Source organism: Curcuma longa, chromosome 1 (assembly GCF_044706935.1).
Source record: "Curcuma longa cultivar G26 ecotype Majalengka, Jawa Barat chromosome 1, ITB_CL_G26_1.1, whole genome shotgun sequence".
Taxonomy (NCBI): Eukaryota; Viridiplantae; Streptophyta; class Magnoliopsida; order Zingiberales; family Zingiberaceae; genus Curcuma; species Curcuma longa.
The window spans coordinates 17,406,316-17,425,051 of record NC_133861.1 but is presented as its reverse complement, the minus strand read 5'-3'; the positions used below and the strand labels follow the sequence as shown (position 1 = coordinate 17,425,051).

Genomic DNA, 18,736 nt, shown 5'->3' with positions numbered 1-18,736 from the left:
ATTGATATTTTATTGGTTAATTCGGTTTTTAACCAAATTAACTGAATTAATCAATTTTTTTAAATATTATAAAAATTTTACTAATTAATTAGAAATTTATAAATTTATTTATTTAAAATTTATAAATTATTTTTTCTAATTTAAATAATTTGATTTATTCGGTTTAACCGAATAAGGAATTTTAAAATCGAAACTGAATCGAATTAATTGAATTAACTGATTTTTTTTAAAAAAAATAACTAAAATTTTGAAATAATCGAATCAAATTTTTTAATTCGATCGATTCAATCGATTTATTCAATTTAATCTATTTTTTTTCACCCCTAGCTGCTCTTCTACTGTTTTTACACGGCCACTGAAATTATTTTTGACAATATTACAGAGATTCACATGTTTCTGTTAGATATGTAGAATATAGAGAGACAGACAGAGTGGAATGAGGGAGGCCAAGTAGAGGGAAAAGTTTTCTCCAAAATTTTCTCTACTCCACATTTTTATATTTAACCTTCAGTCTTATTTTGGAGCATGGTGGTGAGAGGTGATTTGGACCATGACACATAGTGCTTCAAAAACATAGATTGATCGAATCTATCGGAAAGACAACACGGTTGACATGGTCATCTTCCAATGCCAAATTGAGGAGATCACAGAAAATGCTTCCTTGCTTTTAGGATCAACTCCAATTCTTCAAACTCTTGCTTTTGAGTTTTGATCAACTCATTTTGGCTTCTTTAGAATTCTAAAGCAATAACAAGTAAGAATATCGACCCTCCCTCTTTAATTTTCAATTTTTGTCATACCTTTTGGATCGTTAGCCAACTTAAGATTTTTCACGCGTGCAGCAGTGTTCCTGATCCGATTGCCTTCCACAAGCATTTGACTTGCATAAGAGGAAGATTGCAAGAATTATGATACAACTGATTGGCACTTCCATTGGGCTATATTTCACGAAGGATTCAAATTCAGGTGGGAAATTCAATCGAGTTTCTAATTCTCCATTTTGATTCCCCTTTTCTATCTCGTCAACAGTGTCCAAAAGAAAACGGGGGAGGATTCCGTAGAGAAGAATTTTTTTGATGAAATCTACGAATCATTCCCCATCGTGATCTCAGGGAAAGAAGAACATGAATCAACTGCTCAATCGATGGGCAAGCATAATGTGCTTAAGGTTTCAAATAAATGAAAATTAATCTATCAAGATCTTTCGCGAAGAAATCGAATCGCAGATGGATCAGGATCCTGGAACCAACGACGAGGCCACATGCAGCAGCAGCGGCGGCAAGGCGCCGCAGTGCTCTGCGATCTCGACGTACAGGGCCAAGATCGGCGGTGCGCTCCGTGCCGTGACGGTGGTGTGGAGCAAGAACCTGATGCACCACTCGCTTTCGGTGTCGATCGACGGTAGCCATGGCGCGGCGACATGCAAGGTGGAGCTGAAGCCGTGGCCTTTCTGGAGCAAGAAGGGCTCCAAGTCCTTCGATGTTGACGGAAGCCATGTCGACGTGTCGTGGAACTTCCGTCTGGCTAAGTTCACCGACGGGCCGGAGCCCTACGAAGGATATTTCGTCGCCGTTGTCTCCGGAGACGAGGTGGTGCTGTTGATCGGAGACAGGAAGAAGAAGGCATACAAGAAAACCAGGTCCGATCCGTTTAAACAGTTTTTTTTCATTCTTTTTTTTGGAAATTTGCTCTTAATGTTCACATAATTTGGGGTTGGAATCTTGAGCAAGGTCGCGGCCGTCGTTGGAGGAGGCGACGCTGGTGTCGAAGAAGGAGACGGTCTTGGGAAAGCGAAACTTCGCCGCCCGGGCCAAGTTCGATAGCCAGCGAAGCAAGGAACACGACATCGTGGTGGAGCACTCCATCTCCGACCAGACCAAGGACCGCGACGGCACCGAGCTGTGGATCACCGTCGACGGCGCCGTCCTCGTCCACGTCGCCAACCTCCAGTGGAAGTTCCGCGGCAGCCAGATCGTGTGGGTCGACCAGCTCCCGGTCCAGGTCATCTGGGACGCCCACGACTGGCTCTTCAAGTCCCACGCCCTCACCCACGCCCTCTTCTTGTTCAAGCCCGGCCTGCCGGAGCCCATCCCCGCGCCGCCTGAAGCAAACGAGCCCGACAATGCCGCCGTCTTGGTCAACGACGATGTTAGCGCTGCAGGTGGATATTCTTCGGAGTTTTGCTTCTTCCTGCACGCTTGGAAGATCGAATGATCAACAACGAAGTAGCTCTGTTTTTTTATTTATTATTTTCCTTTTATAGTGTCCGCCGAAAATGTAGAGGGATGTGATCCAACAGTACTTGTGTAGATTTGGACTTGATCTAGTATGATATCCACAACATCTATGTATTTTGTTTACTTTAAATAACCATTTTTAATCTAAAAAAAATCTTAATTTTTCAATCTAATCTCACTACTTGGTTCCCACCAATTTAATATTCAATTTGATAATAATTTATGAATAAATTTATTTATTAACACGGCTAAATGTTAATTATGGGGAAAAACATTTATAATAAATTATGTTATTATTTTAGCTAGACACTAGTGTCTTATTGAGAATCACTTGGTTAGTTTAAGGCAATTTAACCTGTGAAGAATACTAATATATGCTTAGATACAGATGAACAAAAAACTACAAGCGTTCTTACTGCTACCGAGGATCTTACAATGACAAATATTATGTTTATAAGGCTGCCAGAATAATTTATCAAGAAAGGAACTTTTATCAAACGCTCAAGTTCAGCTTCTTAACCTTGCTAATAATAGTTACCCTCCAGTACTTATCGTAAATTCGTAACCTAAAATGAACATCGAGATCAATAACTCATACAATATGTGAAAATTTATGCAAGAAATATCCTCATGGTGTGGCAGGAAGTTGGTCAGTGGCGGAGGCATGTGAGGTAGCATCCTCTTTAGCTATGGCAACATAGTTCACTGGAGCTGCTGCCCTGTTGCTGTCTCTCTTTCCGTCCCTGCTCATGGATCCAGCACCATTGCCACTACTCTGGTGTGCATTGAGCGATAACCGTCGACTAGGTGTCCCATTTGATGCGCCTCCATTCGTACGAGGTCCGACCACCTTCTTTGAGCCAAGTGGACGTGCAGCTGGAGTAGGCCTTGAGCCAAAGACGGATTCTTGTTCTGTGGGATGTTGCTCGATGATGCGCTTCTGATCCTGGAATTTACAAGTAGAAAAAGAGAAAATAAAGTATGGATCAAGATTTAGCAGTACCACAAGGATAAAGATCAAGATACTACCCTCTGTCTTCGTTTTTCCTCCTCTCTTTCCTGTCTGAGCATGGTGTATTCCTCTAGCATAGCAAGAAGCGGAACACTGTCATACATGAATAACATGCCACGATCCTCCTCCCAAGCTCGAGTCTTAGCAACCAGAGTATCAACAAGAGCTACAACATCAAAGAGCATATTTATCATATATATATATATATGGAAAAAGAGAATTCAAAATGCTTTACCAGCACAATGCAAGGTTAGCAATATTGAGAATGATTAGTGTTACTCAGCTAACAGAAAAATCAAGAAAGGTCATAAATTAGAATTCATAAATGGCATACTATCTATGCTTGCATGTACTTTAGGCTGAGGGTGAACAGTTTGAAATTGATACGTAAATTCAAGTGAAGGTGTATAGGAACAATCCCCTGAGATGCATAATATGAATAACTAATGGAAGGTAAATTAGCCTTCTGAATCTATATCTCAGAAGGTAAAAGGACTAATTTGGATTTCATTTGAAGGCAGGAAAAATATCCCTTACTTGGTTACACAATACACATTACAAACTTGTTTTTACAAACTTGTTTTAAGGCAAAACATGGTCAGATAACGCCCATAAATTCAAACTGATCATCAATTACAAGCTGGCACTGTAATGCTCAAGTACCAAGTGAGGGTTGAACATGAAAATTCAGCTGAAAATGAAAATCATCACAGTCATTGGACAAGCAACCTATATCTTCACCAAGTAGATGAGGTGTGTACCTGGCCTCATAGTTACATGTCATTGGTTTACCAAAAAAATAGATTTATCCAGGTTGTGTATTCATACCTGGAATCTTGTTAACCAATATGCGAGCTTTTTCTGCACGTTTGAGATTTAAATGTGCACCTCTACTTGAGTTATATCTGTTGTCATCCTAAAAAGGAAATCATGTGTGATACAGATCAAATTCTGTTCATTTCAGGTACGACCAAGAGAATAAATATTGTATGAACATACAGAATGGACAAACTGAAGTTTGCCAACTAGAGTGTATAATGCAATGCATAAAAGTATACATAAAATTTACAACTTGAAGTTGATTGCAACTGCATTTTTTTTTACAAAATTTCTTGTGAAAAAAGGGCACTAATGTCATGTGAAAATGACATATGGTAGAACAAATACCACCAAGTTAAAATGAAAAAAACCATGACACAGATTAATTTCCTGTTCTTTAACTCAGTGAAAGATTAAATTTCAATAGAGATACAGGAATCTCATGTTGGAACAGTATCACATTGAAGCCAACCCTTATTGATCCAAACATGATTTTTATTTATCTCCGGATCTATCTTTTGAGATTGAGGTCAAGAACAAACTCCTCTAGTATGACAAGATAGCATACACAAACAAAGAAGAAGAGGGAACAAAAATGATACAACATGATTCGAACTAAAGCTTAATTCAAGAGAAATCAAGGCTATATGATAAAAAAAATAAAGAGGAAGATGGGATAAGTCATTATTGACAATTTGTACAAAAGCTCTCACAATCTTCCCTAAGCTCATCCTTGAGCATTGATGGAGAAAACAAGAGAAATCTCATTCTTCATGCTCTTACAATTGTTTGAGACCTGAACCTAACTTTATTTCAGACCAATGCTTAAGCTGTGGCTAGTTGAGATGGAGCTTCAAGAAATAAATTTTTGGGAAATAAACCTAGTTAAGAGAATAACATACAATTGACGGTGGTTTTATTAACCTATAGAATGAGTTTACAAATTGTATAAACTTAATAATTTGCTAAGGTTTGTAAGCAAAGAAATTATTTGAATATTATTATTACAAGTGATATAATATACACACACACACACACACTATATATATACATATACATATGTACACACATATTTATTTATGGTATTCTTTTGGGGATATATGTTGATGCAAGCTGTCAGTTAATATTTGTAGACCAAAGTGCAAATTAACTAATAACTAATACATGAAACAATTAAGTAGATTTGGTACAAGCATTAATTGTGTAGAGCAACGAAATAAAGTCATTACCCGACTGTAGTCGTCAAGCCAACTTTCTTCCTCACAAGCCGACATCCATTTTTCAACTTTGTCCAATATTTCTTTCCGACTCATGGCTTCCTCTTTAGCTTTCAGTATCTGACTATCCATTTCTGCAAGTAATTCTGATGGCTCAACATTTCCAGAGTCAATTAGAGCCAATATTTTCTCTCTGGCAGATTCAGGATCAATGTCTATGTGAGCCCGAGCATAAATGTCTTCGAGCTCAGTTTGTTTCTTGAAAGCGATTTCCTTCATCTTGCTTGCCTTAAGTTGATCTAACCTTTCAACTTCTACTTCAGCCTTGATGCAGAAAAGAATTTACGCAAACGAGCAAACAAGAAAGACTAATGTTTAGCATTTCCAGATACCAAAAAGGAAAGTCAGTAATGTGAAATTTTCATTATTATTGTCTAACCTGTTCAATCAAATCAAGGGCCAGGGCTCCAGGAACAGTAACCTCATCTACTGTTGCAGATATGTTACAAGTGATATGACTAAACAACTCGCGTTCCTCCATTTGTGTGTCCATCAAATTCCAAAGATCAGTGAGCTGAGCAGCTAGATCTTGAAGCTGAAAAGGCATTAACAGCAAGTGTCAAATTGCAGCTGAAATCAGAATCCTTTGAACAATAACATGTGATGCAAAAGGTCAGGGAAAAAAAAGTCAAGGTAACAACAGAAAACTGAATCAAATTGACTAGAATTCATGTTTTATTAGCAAAAGTCCAATTTTATCTGTCTGCATGAGTCCATGAGATCCAGTTGTGATTGCCAACATGAGTCACACATTATGTCAGCTTATTCTAAGTTAATTAACAAAATTTTCAGCATTTATTATCATTATAGCAGTTTGGTGTATTCAATTGGTGGTTATTATATGGTTAGGATCCAATGATAAATATTGTTACGAGTGAGGAGTGCATCCTTTATTTAGAGATGAAACTATTCTGGTTGTGACACTAAGTGTCTAGGAAGCATATAAGTATAGAGGGTTTTAGCAAATGAAAAAGGAAGTTGCTATAACAGTTGTTGATGCCAAATCTAAAAAGCATGGTTCAAAGTTGTGTTAAATGTTGGTTGGCACTGGTGAAACTTATTACTCTGCCCACCGACAGTCACACGAAATAGAGTCAAAATTCAAGAAGCAACAAGAAGTATGGAAGCATGAGGCAAGGCAAAAGTGGGAGGTGAGAACAAGAATGAAAGATGGAAATGAGTGGCATGTTCTATATTGGATTTCAACAAGCAAGCCGTTGCTGCCACTGCATCCTCCTCCTCCCACTGGAGACAGAGGAGGTAAATTGCCACCGTTGCAGCCTCCTCTCTCCTGTCTTCTCCTCAGTTCCACTCCTCCTACTCCTAAGCAATACCACAAATACCAAGTGTTGGCATGCCAACCCAACACCAAAACCAGATTCGTTGTAAAATAGGACAACTACCTTGCCATGGAACACAAATTTAAACCATACTCAGAAGTATGAAGTTAATAAAACCTTCCAAAAGAAAGCATGAGAGGCTTCATGGTTAAGAGCATTTCATTATGTGCTTCATATCAAAATGATAAAATGTCATATGAAGTGCAATTTAATTATTTACTCTGAAGATACAATCAGCGTGGATCAACATCTCAAATTGCGGTCATGAACAGTTACTCTGATAAGCGATCCACATTCCACACAAACAACTATAAAGTAAGAGTTGCAGATTACGAATGGAGATGGTTCACGACCTCTAATGCAGCACAAAGAGCATTCTAAAGGGCAAAGTCATGATGTGGCTTACCAAAATATATATCTAAAGAATATAATCCATAATCTCATCCCCATATCATGAAAAAGAATTGCAGGTTTCAAGTTTCAGGAGGCTATTAGAGCTGAAGAACCGTGCAACATGATGCTGTGCTCTAGAAATTACCTTTTGAAGCCTCAGCTTTTTATCTTCTTTAAGTTCCACAATCATGGTAGAGAGCTTGGACAATGTATCATTGCTGATGCTCTTTGATTGTACACTAACGGAGTCATTCAGACTAGGATGAACTTCTGTTACTGTACTGAAAAAATCCAACCCCAGAACTGCACAAAGATCATGCACTGTGCTAACGAAGTCGAGAACCTTGTGCAGCCTATCACTCTGTCAATGATATTGATCAAGATGTTATTGGAAGTACTATACATTGAAGTTTAACGACATAGTGGCTGTATGAAGAACCTTTTCTTTCTGAAGTTCTTGATGTTGTGATTGGTACTCTCCTAACTTCTTCAATGACAAATCTTCCTTGTCAACTACAGGTGTCTCAATTTGCTGTCCAATCTTCAAAGTTCCAGCAATTTCTTCACGGATTTTCTCAATTTGCAATTGCACATCAGCAAATTCCCTTATCCTTTCCTCTTTCTGTTTGCCCAGCTCCTCCAGAAGTGGTGCAACAGCTGCTAGTTGCTCCTTGATTGTGCCTGAGGACTTATCAGGCTGAACCACAATAAGAATCATTAGAAAAATGAAAACCTGATTCTCACACAAGTGTACAAAAAGTTTTAATATCATCCTTAATTCCATGTTGGAGAAACAACTTGATTATTTGCGTACCATAATTGTGCAACATCTATGTAACTAATCGCCAATGCAAAAAACAAACCAAAAAAGAAAGATTCAAAGAAAAAGAAACTTGCTAAAATATTCCTGCCATTTAGCTAACAGCTCTTAAAAAATAATGTCACTAGTATAATTATGTCTTTGTACTTTATAATAAGTGCCCTGAGCTAAATTAGTACAAAACTGATTTAGGCATAAAATAGAGATTTTCTAACGAAAAGTGTTTACTGAAGGAGCATAAGAAAAAGAAACAAAGTATTGAAAACAAGAACAGGAACACCTTGAATTTTTTAAGGATATATTATAATGCTACTAGGTTATTAATTTGGCTAAAACGACAACTTATGGTAAAATGAGATTTACTTTGCTTAAGCAAGGTATGCAAATCATCAAGAAATTGGAGCTTGAATTCAAACTCCAGCTTGATTTAACAACAAGAAGCTTCTTCTTTATCCAGACTACAGTTATGAGTCAAATAGTAATAAAATGAACATCTTCAGTTCAATTCTGATTAGAATAAAAGTGCTTCATTTCACGCCATATTTGATTGTCTCTCAAGGCCGTCTCTCATTTTCCTAATAGATACAACATCTAATATGATTCAACCATTAGAGTTGACCCAAATCTGAGTGATCTAGTTGTACCTTGAGGATTTCCATTTTTGGAAGACAAGTTAGCTACAAATACCTAAATCAGGTACCCATAGGTCAAGATGTCCAACACATTTAAGTTAGGCTCAAGTACCTATTAATAGTGGCCCAGATTTGCTTAAAATCATGAACTTTCACATAATATACAGGGTGGATTTGGGTGACCATTTATGCAAATGGGCAGGGTTAAAATTACCCAAGCATATATTTAACTAGGCCAGGATAGTGAGAACTTAATTGGTTGAGGTTCGAATTCATATTGCCAAAAAATGTGGGTAGCCGATCCATTATACCCCCTTAATGTGTTTGTTTGATGAACTACATGCAATTTCGTACATGTATGTAGGATGTACCATAATTGATGTACAGCTCTTATCCTACAAACTTAATCTAACAACCCTTGTCGAATATTAGCATACTTTTTTCTCATTGTACAAGGATTCTACCACTAAATTATCCTATTAGATGTTTCCTATTGCATTATCATTAAAGTTTCACTGCAAGCATAAATTGGAAAATTTTGCATAAATCAATGATTAAAAAACATCCTTATCTGAGGCGCTCTCAGCAAGCTTGAAATTTAACTTACTATGCCACCAAAAGAATTTTCTCCAAGCGCAGATAGAACACTGGCAAGCTCAGCTCTAGAATCAGCTAAGGATTGTAGAAGAAGGGCCCTCATCTTCGAAGCCTGCTCAACTTTCCTCTTATAAACATCCAGGCATTCCTGTTCCAGCTGAAGCAGCATCTTATCACGTTCCTCATCACTCTCACCAACCTGATCCCATATTAGCTGAAACAAAAGGCCAGCAATTTAGTTAACTTCATAGGATACAGTGCAAGTTAAAAAAGGAAGTACAGAACTGAACAACCTGCAATTGCTGAAGCAAAGATCCACAAGTCATTTCACCTAATAAAGGATTTTGGGTATCTGCAACAGCCATTTACAGCTCTACTAGACCTGCATTGGAAAGAATAGAAAGATGCATATTATGACTGTTACCTTTTAATACAACAGAGCCCAGAATGAGAGCGAAAAGAATCTATATCTAATTGATCAAGCAGACTTTACTTCTAGTGTACCAAGTAACCAAGTTATAGTGCTTCTCTCCAGATAAAGTTTGAATCAATAAAATCAGTTTACGTTGCAGATTGCTGCAGACAAAATGGAAACAAAGAACACAGGGGTCAATTGACAATGAAGACTTGCCTGAAAAGGTCAGTGTGGGCAGAATTCTAACATAATCGCGACATATTTTCACTAGGTATCCCATTTCCAGGCACAGACCTAACTCCAATGAAGATAAATTATCTTAATAGTGAAGTGCTCCAGAATCAAGAACAAAACCATTACTGGATACCACGTCAACGTACCCAATTGTTTCTACTCAAAAAGGAAAAGAAAAACGAAAGACACGAACACGGCGAATAAATAAAACCAATTCCTTCGGGCACAACAAACGTAGCGAACTAGTGTAAGCAAAATAAACCACCTATTCTCGAGTCAAAATCACTTCATTTTGGTACCATTACAGGTCCTAGCAAAAGCAAGTATCAAAACATAAGCCAGACAGCAGACCTGAAAGGAAAACGTTAAATCAAGAACGCCAAACCCCTATCGACGCAAACGAGCAGATCATCTCCAAGAACCGACCTTTTTGCACCTCATCAAAATCCAATCAGTGAATCGAGACCAAAAACGACCGTCTTCGTCTAATGCATGAATCAAAACATAGAAAACAACCCGGCACATAAAAATACCAACAATTCGCCTAAAAGATCGTTCTTTTACAGAGAAACCACGGAAGACCAAACCCTCAGAAGTCTCCGAACCCAACCCCCAAGAAAATGCAGCCAGATGGAGGGGGTTAAAAGCGGCGACGGAATGCCACTCCTCACTGGCTCACCAGAAAGCGAGGTGCTCCAGCTAAGGGCAAGGGGAGGGGTAGGGGGGCGGAGGATGGCCGGGAAGAGAGCGCTCACCACAGGTACCCTCGGATCGGAAAGAAGGAGTGGTTGGAGAGGCAGATCTCAGGTTAGGCCTTGTCTCCGGTGCTGGCTTCTTCTCGCCCTTCTGCTGCTTGCTTCCTGCTCCAGTGCCGCTGAGTGCCTGTGTGTATCCTGTAATTTGTTGCTTCGCTTGTTTTCGGAAAAAAAAAGAGCGAAAATAAGAGATAAATAGATTTGCTTATTAAAAAAAAAAGCGGGTAATCAATGAGGAAGATGGACAAAGTTGGATTTGCTGAATCAAGACTCGTGGTCCGTGTGTGATGTGAACTGTGATGCGGTCACAGCTCAGTACATCTCCACGGCTCCACGTGGTCCTGTGGTTCGTTTGCCCTTTTTCCTTTTTCTTTTTTAATTAATATTTTACTAATTATATATATATTATATATATTTCTTCATCAGTTCAGCTGCATTTTAAATAGTAATAATAATAAAGCGGATAATCAATGAAAATATATTATCATGAATTAAATGGAGTGCTTTTATGTTTAAATTTTTTTGGTTTCAAACTCTAAAAAATCAAATGCGCCAATCATTCCGGGAAACTAGATCGCATCCTGCTAATCGAATGATCACTTTCAGGATCTTAGTTATCAATGCACCAATCAGTCTGTATGATTTGCCGTGACCTGTGTTTGATCCTGGGCCACTCTAGTGATTAAAAAAACAGTTATCTCCCATGGTTTTTGCATGGAATGCACAACTAGCTCAACTAAAGACCTGGAGTTTAGTAAGTTTAGATATACTGACACGCAGCTGGGACAAAGACATTGCTGACAAAAGTGAGAGATTATTAAATCACAATTTTGTTTTAGAGACATGGCATAATTGTTTGAATGAGGATTAAGCCTCAATTTTGAGCTTGCATAGAAACTACCAACTAGGAATACAAAACTTCAACCATTGATCCGGGAGCTCCAACATGCTAATGCTTTCTCTTTTTCACTTGCTTATTCTCAAGCCTCTGCCGTGCTTTCTGAAACTCTTCTTCAGATGGTTCAGCATCAGCACTGGTACCACAGTTAGCCACGATGGAGGAGAGAATGGAATTGAACTGCTCTTTTCTCTGGCTCCTGCGCTGAGAGATAACTGCTACTATGTCCATTCCTTCTTGTTTCTTTGACCTATATATGTTTGGCAAAATGAAACTGAAATCTTGTGAAGAACAAAATGTATGAATAACTAGGTGCAATCTGGGAAAAACGCTCACTTCCGTCTTCTAACTAGAGGATCAGTTGGTGGTTCTGTTTCAGCAACTTTCTTAGCCCATTTCTGATAAGCTTTGCTCGTCTTCAATTCTCCTGGAAAATAAAACGGACATCCAAGTCAGCACAAACTAGCTTGATGACTCTTGCTAGTAATATTGCCTTCATCACATGATTTTCAAATCTTAACTTCTCATGGAAATTCAGAAAATTTAAATCATTTAATAATGAATCAAGGAGAAAAGGTCAATTAGTTATATTAATTGGGAATTTTTTTTTTGCCATTTGGAAAAGCATCAGTTTATGTTTGCCTTACAAATACGGAGTACATTAGGCTACTTTATTGAATAATCATGAGCAATATATTTGATGATTCTCACAAACTAGAGCAATACTAATTACTAAAAGTGATGGGGAAAAACATCTCACCTTCAGCTATTGCTTCATCGATTACATCCTTGAAGCGGTGCGAATCCAACTTTGGATCAGAACAAATCATTGAACAGAACAGCCTGAACAAAACAGGTGACTTGTAATGGTACAATTTTAATTATAAGCCTCAATGGACTTGTAGTCGCAGTATTATTATATTAACAAAATAATATTATCTTTTTTCCTTCTACAAAAAGCAAACAAATAAATAATAAAACCTAGCTAACAATCAATGTCCTAAAGCTTGTCGTTGTTCCAATTTTAAATCATTGCAAAATTTGGAAATTTTTACTGAGCAAGCCAGATTAAAGCACAAAGAACTGAAGGTATTTTCTTCATTACCTATTCATATTGCCATTGAATTTTCCATAGAGATCCTTCAAATCTTTTTTCTCAGAATCAGAACCTCTATAACTAGCTTCAAATTCTTCAATGTCAGCTTCTGTAACCTAAAACCAAAAGAAATAAACTGATCTATGTAATCATGTTATCTTACAAGTTTAACTGGACAACAAAGAAATTGGACATTTTGAGGGCTATACTCGTTTGTACACGGTTCTGAAATACTCCTGCAGAGTCTCAGCAGCATCCCCAACCAAAGCCTGTTGAAAACAAACATTCCAAGAAGATGACAAGAGGGTTGCACATCTATTTCTTGATGTAGAAATAATATAATACAAGAGGAAATAAATCTTTCAAAAGATATTACATCATCACCAGTATAACCAGTCTCATCATAGACTGCTCTTTTCTCCTCATCCCCAAGAATAGATATAACCTTTTGCAGAAGTTGAAAATTTTCTTTTGCTACCTGTAAAGTGAAGCAAATGCTTGATTATGTTTTGGCCAACAATCCTAATGTGAAATTAACTACTATCTGGAAACAATTCTCCACCTCGTCACCAGGATTTTTATCAGGATGAAGTCGCAAGGCAAGTTTGTAGTAAGCCTTCTTTATTTCCTGCTGAGACACTGTCCGTTCCACACCAAGAATCTGCAAGAACACTATATCAAGCTACTAACCAAAAATCTTATGAAGCTAAGATACAAAGTGAAAATCTGAAAGCAATACTCTAGCAAGCAAGCTATTCTAGAAACAAGTTCACAAGTTAATTGGATGAGAAGCATTTGATTTCATGAGAATCACTAGAAAAACATTCAATGTGAAAAAACGATATGTTTCCTGGCCCTCTAGTTAACCATTGTCCTTAGTACTCAATTAGCTTGTGCACATTCATTACAACTTCAGTACATAAAGGATAAAAATGACAGAGCATTTGAGTAATTGCAACACCAAAACATAGTTCCAAGTATAAATAAGAAGATACTTTGCAGCAATTTCCAGAAATTGAAGCCATTGGAATGGTGAAAATAGATTTTTTTTTTTACTGCATGCAATGAACAATAAAAGATACATAATATGTCAAAAGCAATATACAGACAAATGTAATTTGGATGATGAAACTTATAGGTGGTGTAAAAAAATGAATGGAGTTCCTAAATTCTTTTCCATTGTCTATTTCTATAGAAACATACATCTGTGTGGGTTTAATTAAAACCACTTATGGAAATTTAGTTCCTTGCCTAGGCCAAACTCAACCTTTCATCCAGTTACAGTCTTAAGCTGATTGCATTGAATTGGATGACAACCAAATATTTGTCCTGCTGAAGACAAGAATAAAAGGAATCCCTGTCGTGAATTTGTTACAAGGTTACAGCCATTTTAATGTGAGAGATATTGGATGTTCATTTGTGTTCCGTCTATAGAACATGAAGGTCATTCAGGAACAAATGACCTAACAATTATGGCTTTTGATCCTCTCAACTTGATAGCCTAACCATTTTAGATGGGAAATTGTAGAATCACTGTAGGTGGGACTAAGTCGCTTGGTGAGGATCAATGATGAAGATGTAGAATCACAGTAGTTCCTCTTCAAAGATCTATCATCGCCTACTAAACTTGTTTATGTCAGCCTCAGGATATTAATTCACCAATAGTTACTCCATAACAGTACTCAACGCTGGAAACTATGGAGGAGAACCCAAGAACTTGCCAAAATTATCTCCAAGAATAACGTCCCCACGACCTGATTTGCATATACCTAACATAATAATATGGTTTTGTCCAATAATACACCCCTCGATCACATGATCACCAGGTGTTTGTTGAAAACTCAAACGCTAGAAGGGACTCTAGAAACCCTAACCCTAATAACAGGTCTACGGCGAGGAAAGAACAAAGAAAGGTGCGTACCCTCGACGAAGGGTAGAAAGTTCGAACAAGCAAAACAATAAAAATTAGGGTTTTCGTTTGCGCGTTATCCAACGAACGACGCCAGAAACAGAAGACCAGGATACCTCATACAAGCTCTTGTCACTGGAAGTGGACGAGGCACCGGCACCTAGAGTGCCCCCTTCTCTTGGAGCATTCTCCTCGACGCCCTCCTCTGAAACCCTAGATCGCCTTTTCCTTCCCATCTCTAGCAGAGCGGACGACTCGATCGAGGAACAGCAGAGAAGAGAACTGAAGAAAACGCGGAGCCGGAGTGGCGCGGCTAGCTCAAAAAATTCCCGCCTTTTCACATGTGCTGGATTTATACATAAATCCTACGAAGATATTGATCTCTCCATTTGAGCCAAAAAAAAAAAATACTGCATTTGAAAATAATTATGAGTCTCAGGAGAAATTTTAATTTCTGGCTTAACTAAAAGCAACCACCTCATGCCACGTACGTAAAAAAAATAATAAAAAAATTACAAAAAACAAAAAAAAACAGAAAAAACGGAGAAGCTAGCATGAACTCAGGAACTATACATAGCAAAGGCAAAATGCGAGAGAGAAAAGAGATTGGTGCGGATTTCGTACCTGACCTTCTTCTTCGTCGTAGTCTTCGACGACGATCAATTAACCTTGTTACATCCGGTGATCCCTGGGTTCGGTTGAACGGCTGGAACAACCAATTGATATAAACGGGGGTAGAGGATGTCGTCGGGGAACCGGAATTACCACGGGGAGATCAACCAGAAGATCGATTATGTGTTCAAGTTGGTTCTGATCGGAGACGCAGCGGTGGGGAAGTCGCAGCTGCTCGCTCGCTTCGCCCGCAACGAGTTCAGCGTCGACTCCAAGGCCACCATCGGCGTCGAGTTCCAGACCCGCACTCTCGTCATCAACGAGAAGACGATCAAGGCCCAGATCTGGGATACCGCCGGCCAAGAAAGGTTATTCCTCCCTTCCTCATCTCCGGAATCATGGACATTCCGTGTTATTTCATCGATTTTTGGCATGGTAGGTATTCGAATCATTTAAATCGGCAGTCGATTATTTGTGTATTGTCTCTAAAATTCATTGGTCAAGTGTCATCTTCGATCTAGGTACATTGTAATGGTCTCATTTAATGTATGATTAATTTGCCATATTTTCTAATGTGCTTTTGTTTCTCAATAGTTTGTTCATCATCGTCTTTTACATAGAAGAAGCATGATGAGAATGCTTGTAGTTGTTGTTCCTTTTCGTCCCAGTATAACTTTTTACGTATCTAATATAATTTTTTCCCTTTCTCATCCTTTTTTGGACTCACTTTTCTGACCGATATGCAGCTGTAGATTTAATTTCCTTTTAATTTTAAGGTAATTATCTTTTCATGGTCAAAAAACTATGAATTCAAGTACTTTGTGCCTCACTTTCATTGCCTCTGCATGCTATTGAGCCTTGTTTAATAATTCACACAGGTATTTTTAAATTTGTGAAGAACAAATAAGGTCCACTATGTAAGATCTAAGAATATTTACTAATCTTGAACCAATAATTTTGGTCATATAGGTCTTCTTTATCCAATGAGTATTTGAAATGTATCTATGATTCTATAATTGTGTGACTTAAATTTGTTCTAAATGTATTTTACCGCTTCCTGAAAATCAAATGCAAAATTTTAAGAATAAGTATCAAAACAGAAAATTTAAGCATTTTTATGTAGAATGGTCATACACATGTTTATTTGCGCAACATACAATAGAAAGACTCTGCTTTAGTTTTTTTCCTACTTGCATTAGATCATTGTGAGGCACTGATGATGGTTAATGAAAGAGCTTCAGGATAGAAATGCCACGCCAAATACTTTCATCATATATGAAATAATCAAATTAGAACAAACCTCTATGGTAAGGTCAACCTGATTGTGCAGTGAGCTAGCCTTAAGAGACTATATGTTGATAGAACTCTTGCTAAAGGCATAAGATGTTTCAAGATCCCTTGTAAAGCACTTCTGATTATAAACACATGGGGTCATGAATTAATTTAATTTGTTATTTCTTGGTTGGCTAAAATTAGCCATTTAGATAACCTATTCAAACTATTGCATGTTTATGTGCTCTTGCTTTAAATGTAATTGCGACACATTATAATTTTGGCATGCCTTTCTTCTCTAATATATCTGTTTAGCTGCTTCTATCTTTTGGAGTAATCAAGTTGCTAGCAGGGTCAAGGAACATATGGCTCTTAACTTTTGTATTAGTTTTATGCTGTCCTTAATTAGTAGCCTTGGACTCGCATACCAAAAACTAGAGCTCAGAAAATAATGCTGGCCTTATATATCAATGGACAGACATCTACCAAATACTAGGTATTATTACTGTGTTTGTTCCTTGGTAAGATCTTGGAAGATGTTACTAGATTCCTAGTTAGAGACATGCCTTCACAAAGGGGAAATGATAGTCTATAGGTGCACAATGACCAAACCAGCCTATCTTATACCAAGTTGTTAGAATGATAATTTAGTTTTACTATTTTTTTGCACAAGTATGATAATTATCTTGATACTGAAGCGTTATGTCGGTGTCAATGGTTGGAATGCTTTACCAGATAACTTACAGATTCCTTATATTACAATAATCTTCATATATTATATGTGTTCTAGTAGTTTTTTTTCTTTCAAACCAAGCTAGATTACTCACTGGGTTCCACCAGTAAATAAGATGCTAAAAGATTCCAAATTATCTTCTTTGTCAAGAATTATTATTAGCTGAATTCAGCACCAAACTCTGCAGTAGACTAACACCTAAAAGATCAGCTGCAGAATCAAAAGAAACCTGAACATGGTGGAGATCAAAATTTATTAATGTTGTCAGTTTAAGAAATTTCAATTCAAATTCACAATAGCTAACACTTGATAAATAAATAAAAATTTAATGTTGTCAGTTTAAGGAATTTCAATTCAAATTCACAATAGCTAACACTTGATAAATAAATAAAAAAACAACTATCTAATCATCAGAAACTAGTAATGGACAATTAATGCAGGGGTCAGCAATTAGGCTGTTATCATTTTCTTTCTTCTGTAGTTTATCTATGAGCATTCTTATCTTTGAGACATCATTATTTTGTTCTTGCTGCATTCTTTTTTTTTTTCATAATATGAATTATGCTGTGATTACCAATAGGTATCGAGCAGTAACAAGTGCATACTATAGAGGAGCCGTAGGAGCAATGTTAATATATGACATAACCAAACGTCAATCGTTTGACCATGTGGCAAGATGGCTAGAGGAACTGCGAAGCCATGCTGATAGGAACATTGTGATTATGCTCATTGGGAACAAGTCTGACCTTGGAAGTCTTCGAGCAGTTCCGACTGAGGATGCTAAGGAGTTTGCCCAACGTGAAAATCTCTTTTTCATGGAGACCTCTGCTCTTGAAGCTACTAATGTCGAGAGTGCCTTCCAAACTGCCCTCACCGAGATTTATGGAAACGTGAGCAAGAAGTCCCTCGCTGCTAATGAAGATAGGGGATCTGCTGGGAACTCAAACCAGCTTAAAGGAACTCAAATAGTAGTCCCTGGTCAGGAGCCTCCAAGTGGGGGCAATGCTTCATGTTGTTCGTCCTAATATACTTTTGGGATCTCGATCATGGATGGATTTTTGTCTTGGCTTTTCAATCAAATTGTGGATAGGTTTTTAGTACATTTCCCTATTATTTGGTTCTTTCATCATATTCTGGGTCATCCATATTTGATCATTTGGATGACCAATTGATTTTGAATTTATGCACTTGTAATCATCATATTTTATAACTTCTATTTTTATTTTTTGTATTTGTATTTTCTAGATATTATCAGAAGTGTTTAATGGTTATTCTTGTTAATGTTGGATTGTAATTTTTTTAATGAACTTCCATTGAAGACATTTTCAAACAAATCATTCTTACATTAAAGTAGCACCGTATGAGTGTGTTGTTTGAGATGATGGTTACTAACTGTTACGACGGGGAGAAAATATTCTCCTTTGTCAAATGAGTAGTATTGGGTAATAGCCATAAAAAACCCTCCTATTTTAGGTTTTTTACTTCAAATAAACCTTTTCATAATTTACTTACTAAACTCTCGTCTTTAAAATATTTTTAATCCCTTAATATTTGTACGAAATTAAATATCCATTGACTAAATTAATATTTGATTCCATATCAACAAATTTGAATTCTTTTAAAAAATTTCAACACAAACTAAATTTCAAAATAAATTATTATATATGGTTTAAATTTTCATAATT

The 18,736-nt window shown here is 37.3% G+C and overlaps 4 protein-coding genes across 4 annotated transcripts; 2 read left to right on the top strand and 2 right to left on the bottom strand.

Moving 5' to 3' along the window:
* The first annotated feature begins 1,226 nt into the window (after nt 1–1,226).
* Nucleotides 1,227–2,214, top strand: LOC141833431 (uncharacterized). Its single transcript, XM_074720913.1, has 2 exons — nt 1,227–1,639; nt 1,731–2,214. Exons 1-2 carry the CDS (start codon nt 1,227–1,229, stop codon nt 2,212–2,214), a joined length of 897 nt encoding a protein of 298 aa, XP_074577014.1.
* Nucleotides 2,215–2,628: 414 nt separating this feature from the next.
* Nucleotides 2,629–10,677, bottom strand: LOC141835807 (65-kDa microtubule-associated protein 1-like). The gene is made up of 10 exons (XM_074723182.1): nt 10,532–10,677; nt 9,421–9,509; nt 9,138–9,341; nt 7,518–7,775; nt 7,224–7,439; nt 5,725–5,880; nt 5,298–5,609; nt 4,078–4,165; nt 3,267–3,415; nt 2,629–3,183 (listed from the first exon to the last, which is right to left on the bottom strand). The coding sequence occupies exons 2-10, from the start codon at nt 9,490–9,492 to the stop codon at nt 2,866–2,868; spliced, it is 1,773 nt and encodes a 590-aa protein (XP_074579283.1). The 5' UTR covers nt 9,493–9,509; nt 10,532–10,677; the 3' UTR covers nt 2,629–2,865.
* Nucleotides 10,678–11,338: 661 nt separating this feature from the next.
* Nucleotides 11,339–14,808, bottom strand: LOC141839448 (chaperone protein dnaJ 6). The gene is made up of 8 exons (XM_074727195.1): nt 14,551–14,808; nt 13,088–13,186; nt 12,902–13,003; nt 12,735–12,794; nt 12,535–12,641; nt 12,190–12,272; nt 11,766–11,856; nt 11,339–11,679 (listed from the first exon to the last, which is right to left on the bottom strand). The coding sequence occupies exons 1-8, from the start codon at nt 14,668–14,670 to the stop codon at nt 11,481–11,483; spliced, it is 861 nt and encodes a 286-aa protein (XP_074583296.1). The 5' UTR covers nt 14,671–14,808; the 3' UTR covers nt 11,339–11,480.
* Nucleotides 14,809–15,112: 304 nt separating this feature from the next.
* On the top strand, nt 15,113–18,182 carry LOC141839458 (ras-related protein RGP1-like). Its single transcript, XM_074727205.1, has 2 exons — nt 15,113–15,414; nt 17,632–18,182. The coding sequence occupies exons 1-2, from the start codon at nt 15,176–15,178 to the stop codon at nt 18,074–18,076; spliced, it is 684 nt and encodes a 227-aa protein (XP_074583306.1). The 5' UTR covers nt 15,113–15,175; the 3' UTR covers nt 18,077–18,182.
* Nucleotides 18,183–18,736: the final 554 nt, after the last annotated feature.

What these genes read in the sequence shown, in the direction of transcription:
- LOC141833431 (XM_074720913.1), top strand. Translation starts at nt 1,227, where the DNA reads ATGGATCAGGATCCTGGAACCAACGACGAGGCCACATGCAGCAGCAGC. An exon ending in AAGGCATACAAGAAAACCAG is followed by an intron (nt 1,640 to 1,730) that starts GTCCGATCCGTT and finishes ATCTTGAGCAAG; the next exon opens with GTCGCGGCCGTCGTTGGAGG.
- LOC141835807 (XM_074723182.1), bottom strand. Translation starts at nt 9,492, where the DNA reads ATGGCTGTTGCAGATACCCAAAATCCTTTATTAGGTGAAATGACTTGT. An exon ending in CTTTGCTTCAGCAATTGCAG is followed by an intron (nt 9,342 to 9,420) that starts GTTGTTCAGTTC and finishes CTTTTGTTTCAG; the next exon opens with CTAATATGGGATCAGGTTGG. An exon ending in AAGAACTTCAGAAAGAAAAG is followed by an intron (nt 7,440 to 7,517) that starts GTTCTTCATACA and finishes TATCATTGACAG; the next exon opens with AGTGATAGGCTGCACAAGGT.
- LOC141839448 (XM_074727195.1), bottom strand. Translation starts at nt 14,670, where the DNA reads ATGGGAAGGAAAAGGCGATCTAGGGTTTCAGAGGAGGGCGTCGAGGAG. An exon ending in TCAGAACCGTGTACAAACGA is followed by an intron (nt 12,642 to 12,734) that starts GTATAGCCCTCA and finishes TTTTGGTTTTAG; the next exon opens with GTTACAGAAGCTGACATTGA. An exon ending in TTCAATGGCAATATGAATAG is followed by an intron (nt 12,273 to 12,534) that starts GTAATGAAGAAA and finishes TGTTTTGTTCAG; the next exon opens with GCTGTTCTGTTCAATGATTT.
- LOC141839458 (XM_074727205.1), top strand. Translation starts at nt 15,176, where the DNA reads ATGTCGTCGGGGAACCGGAATTACCACGGGGAGATCAACCAGAAGATC. An exon ending in GATACCGCCGGCCAAGAAAG is followed by an intron (nt 15,415 to 17,631) that starts GTTATTCCTCCC and finishes GATTACCAATAG; the next exon opens with GTATCGAGCAGTAACAAGTG.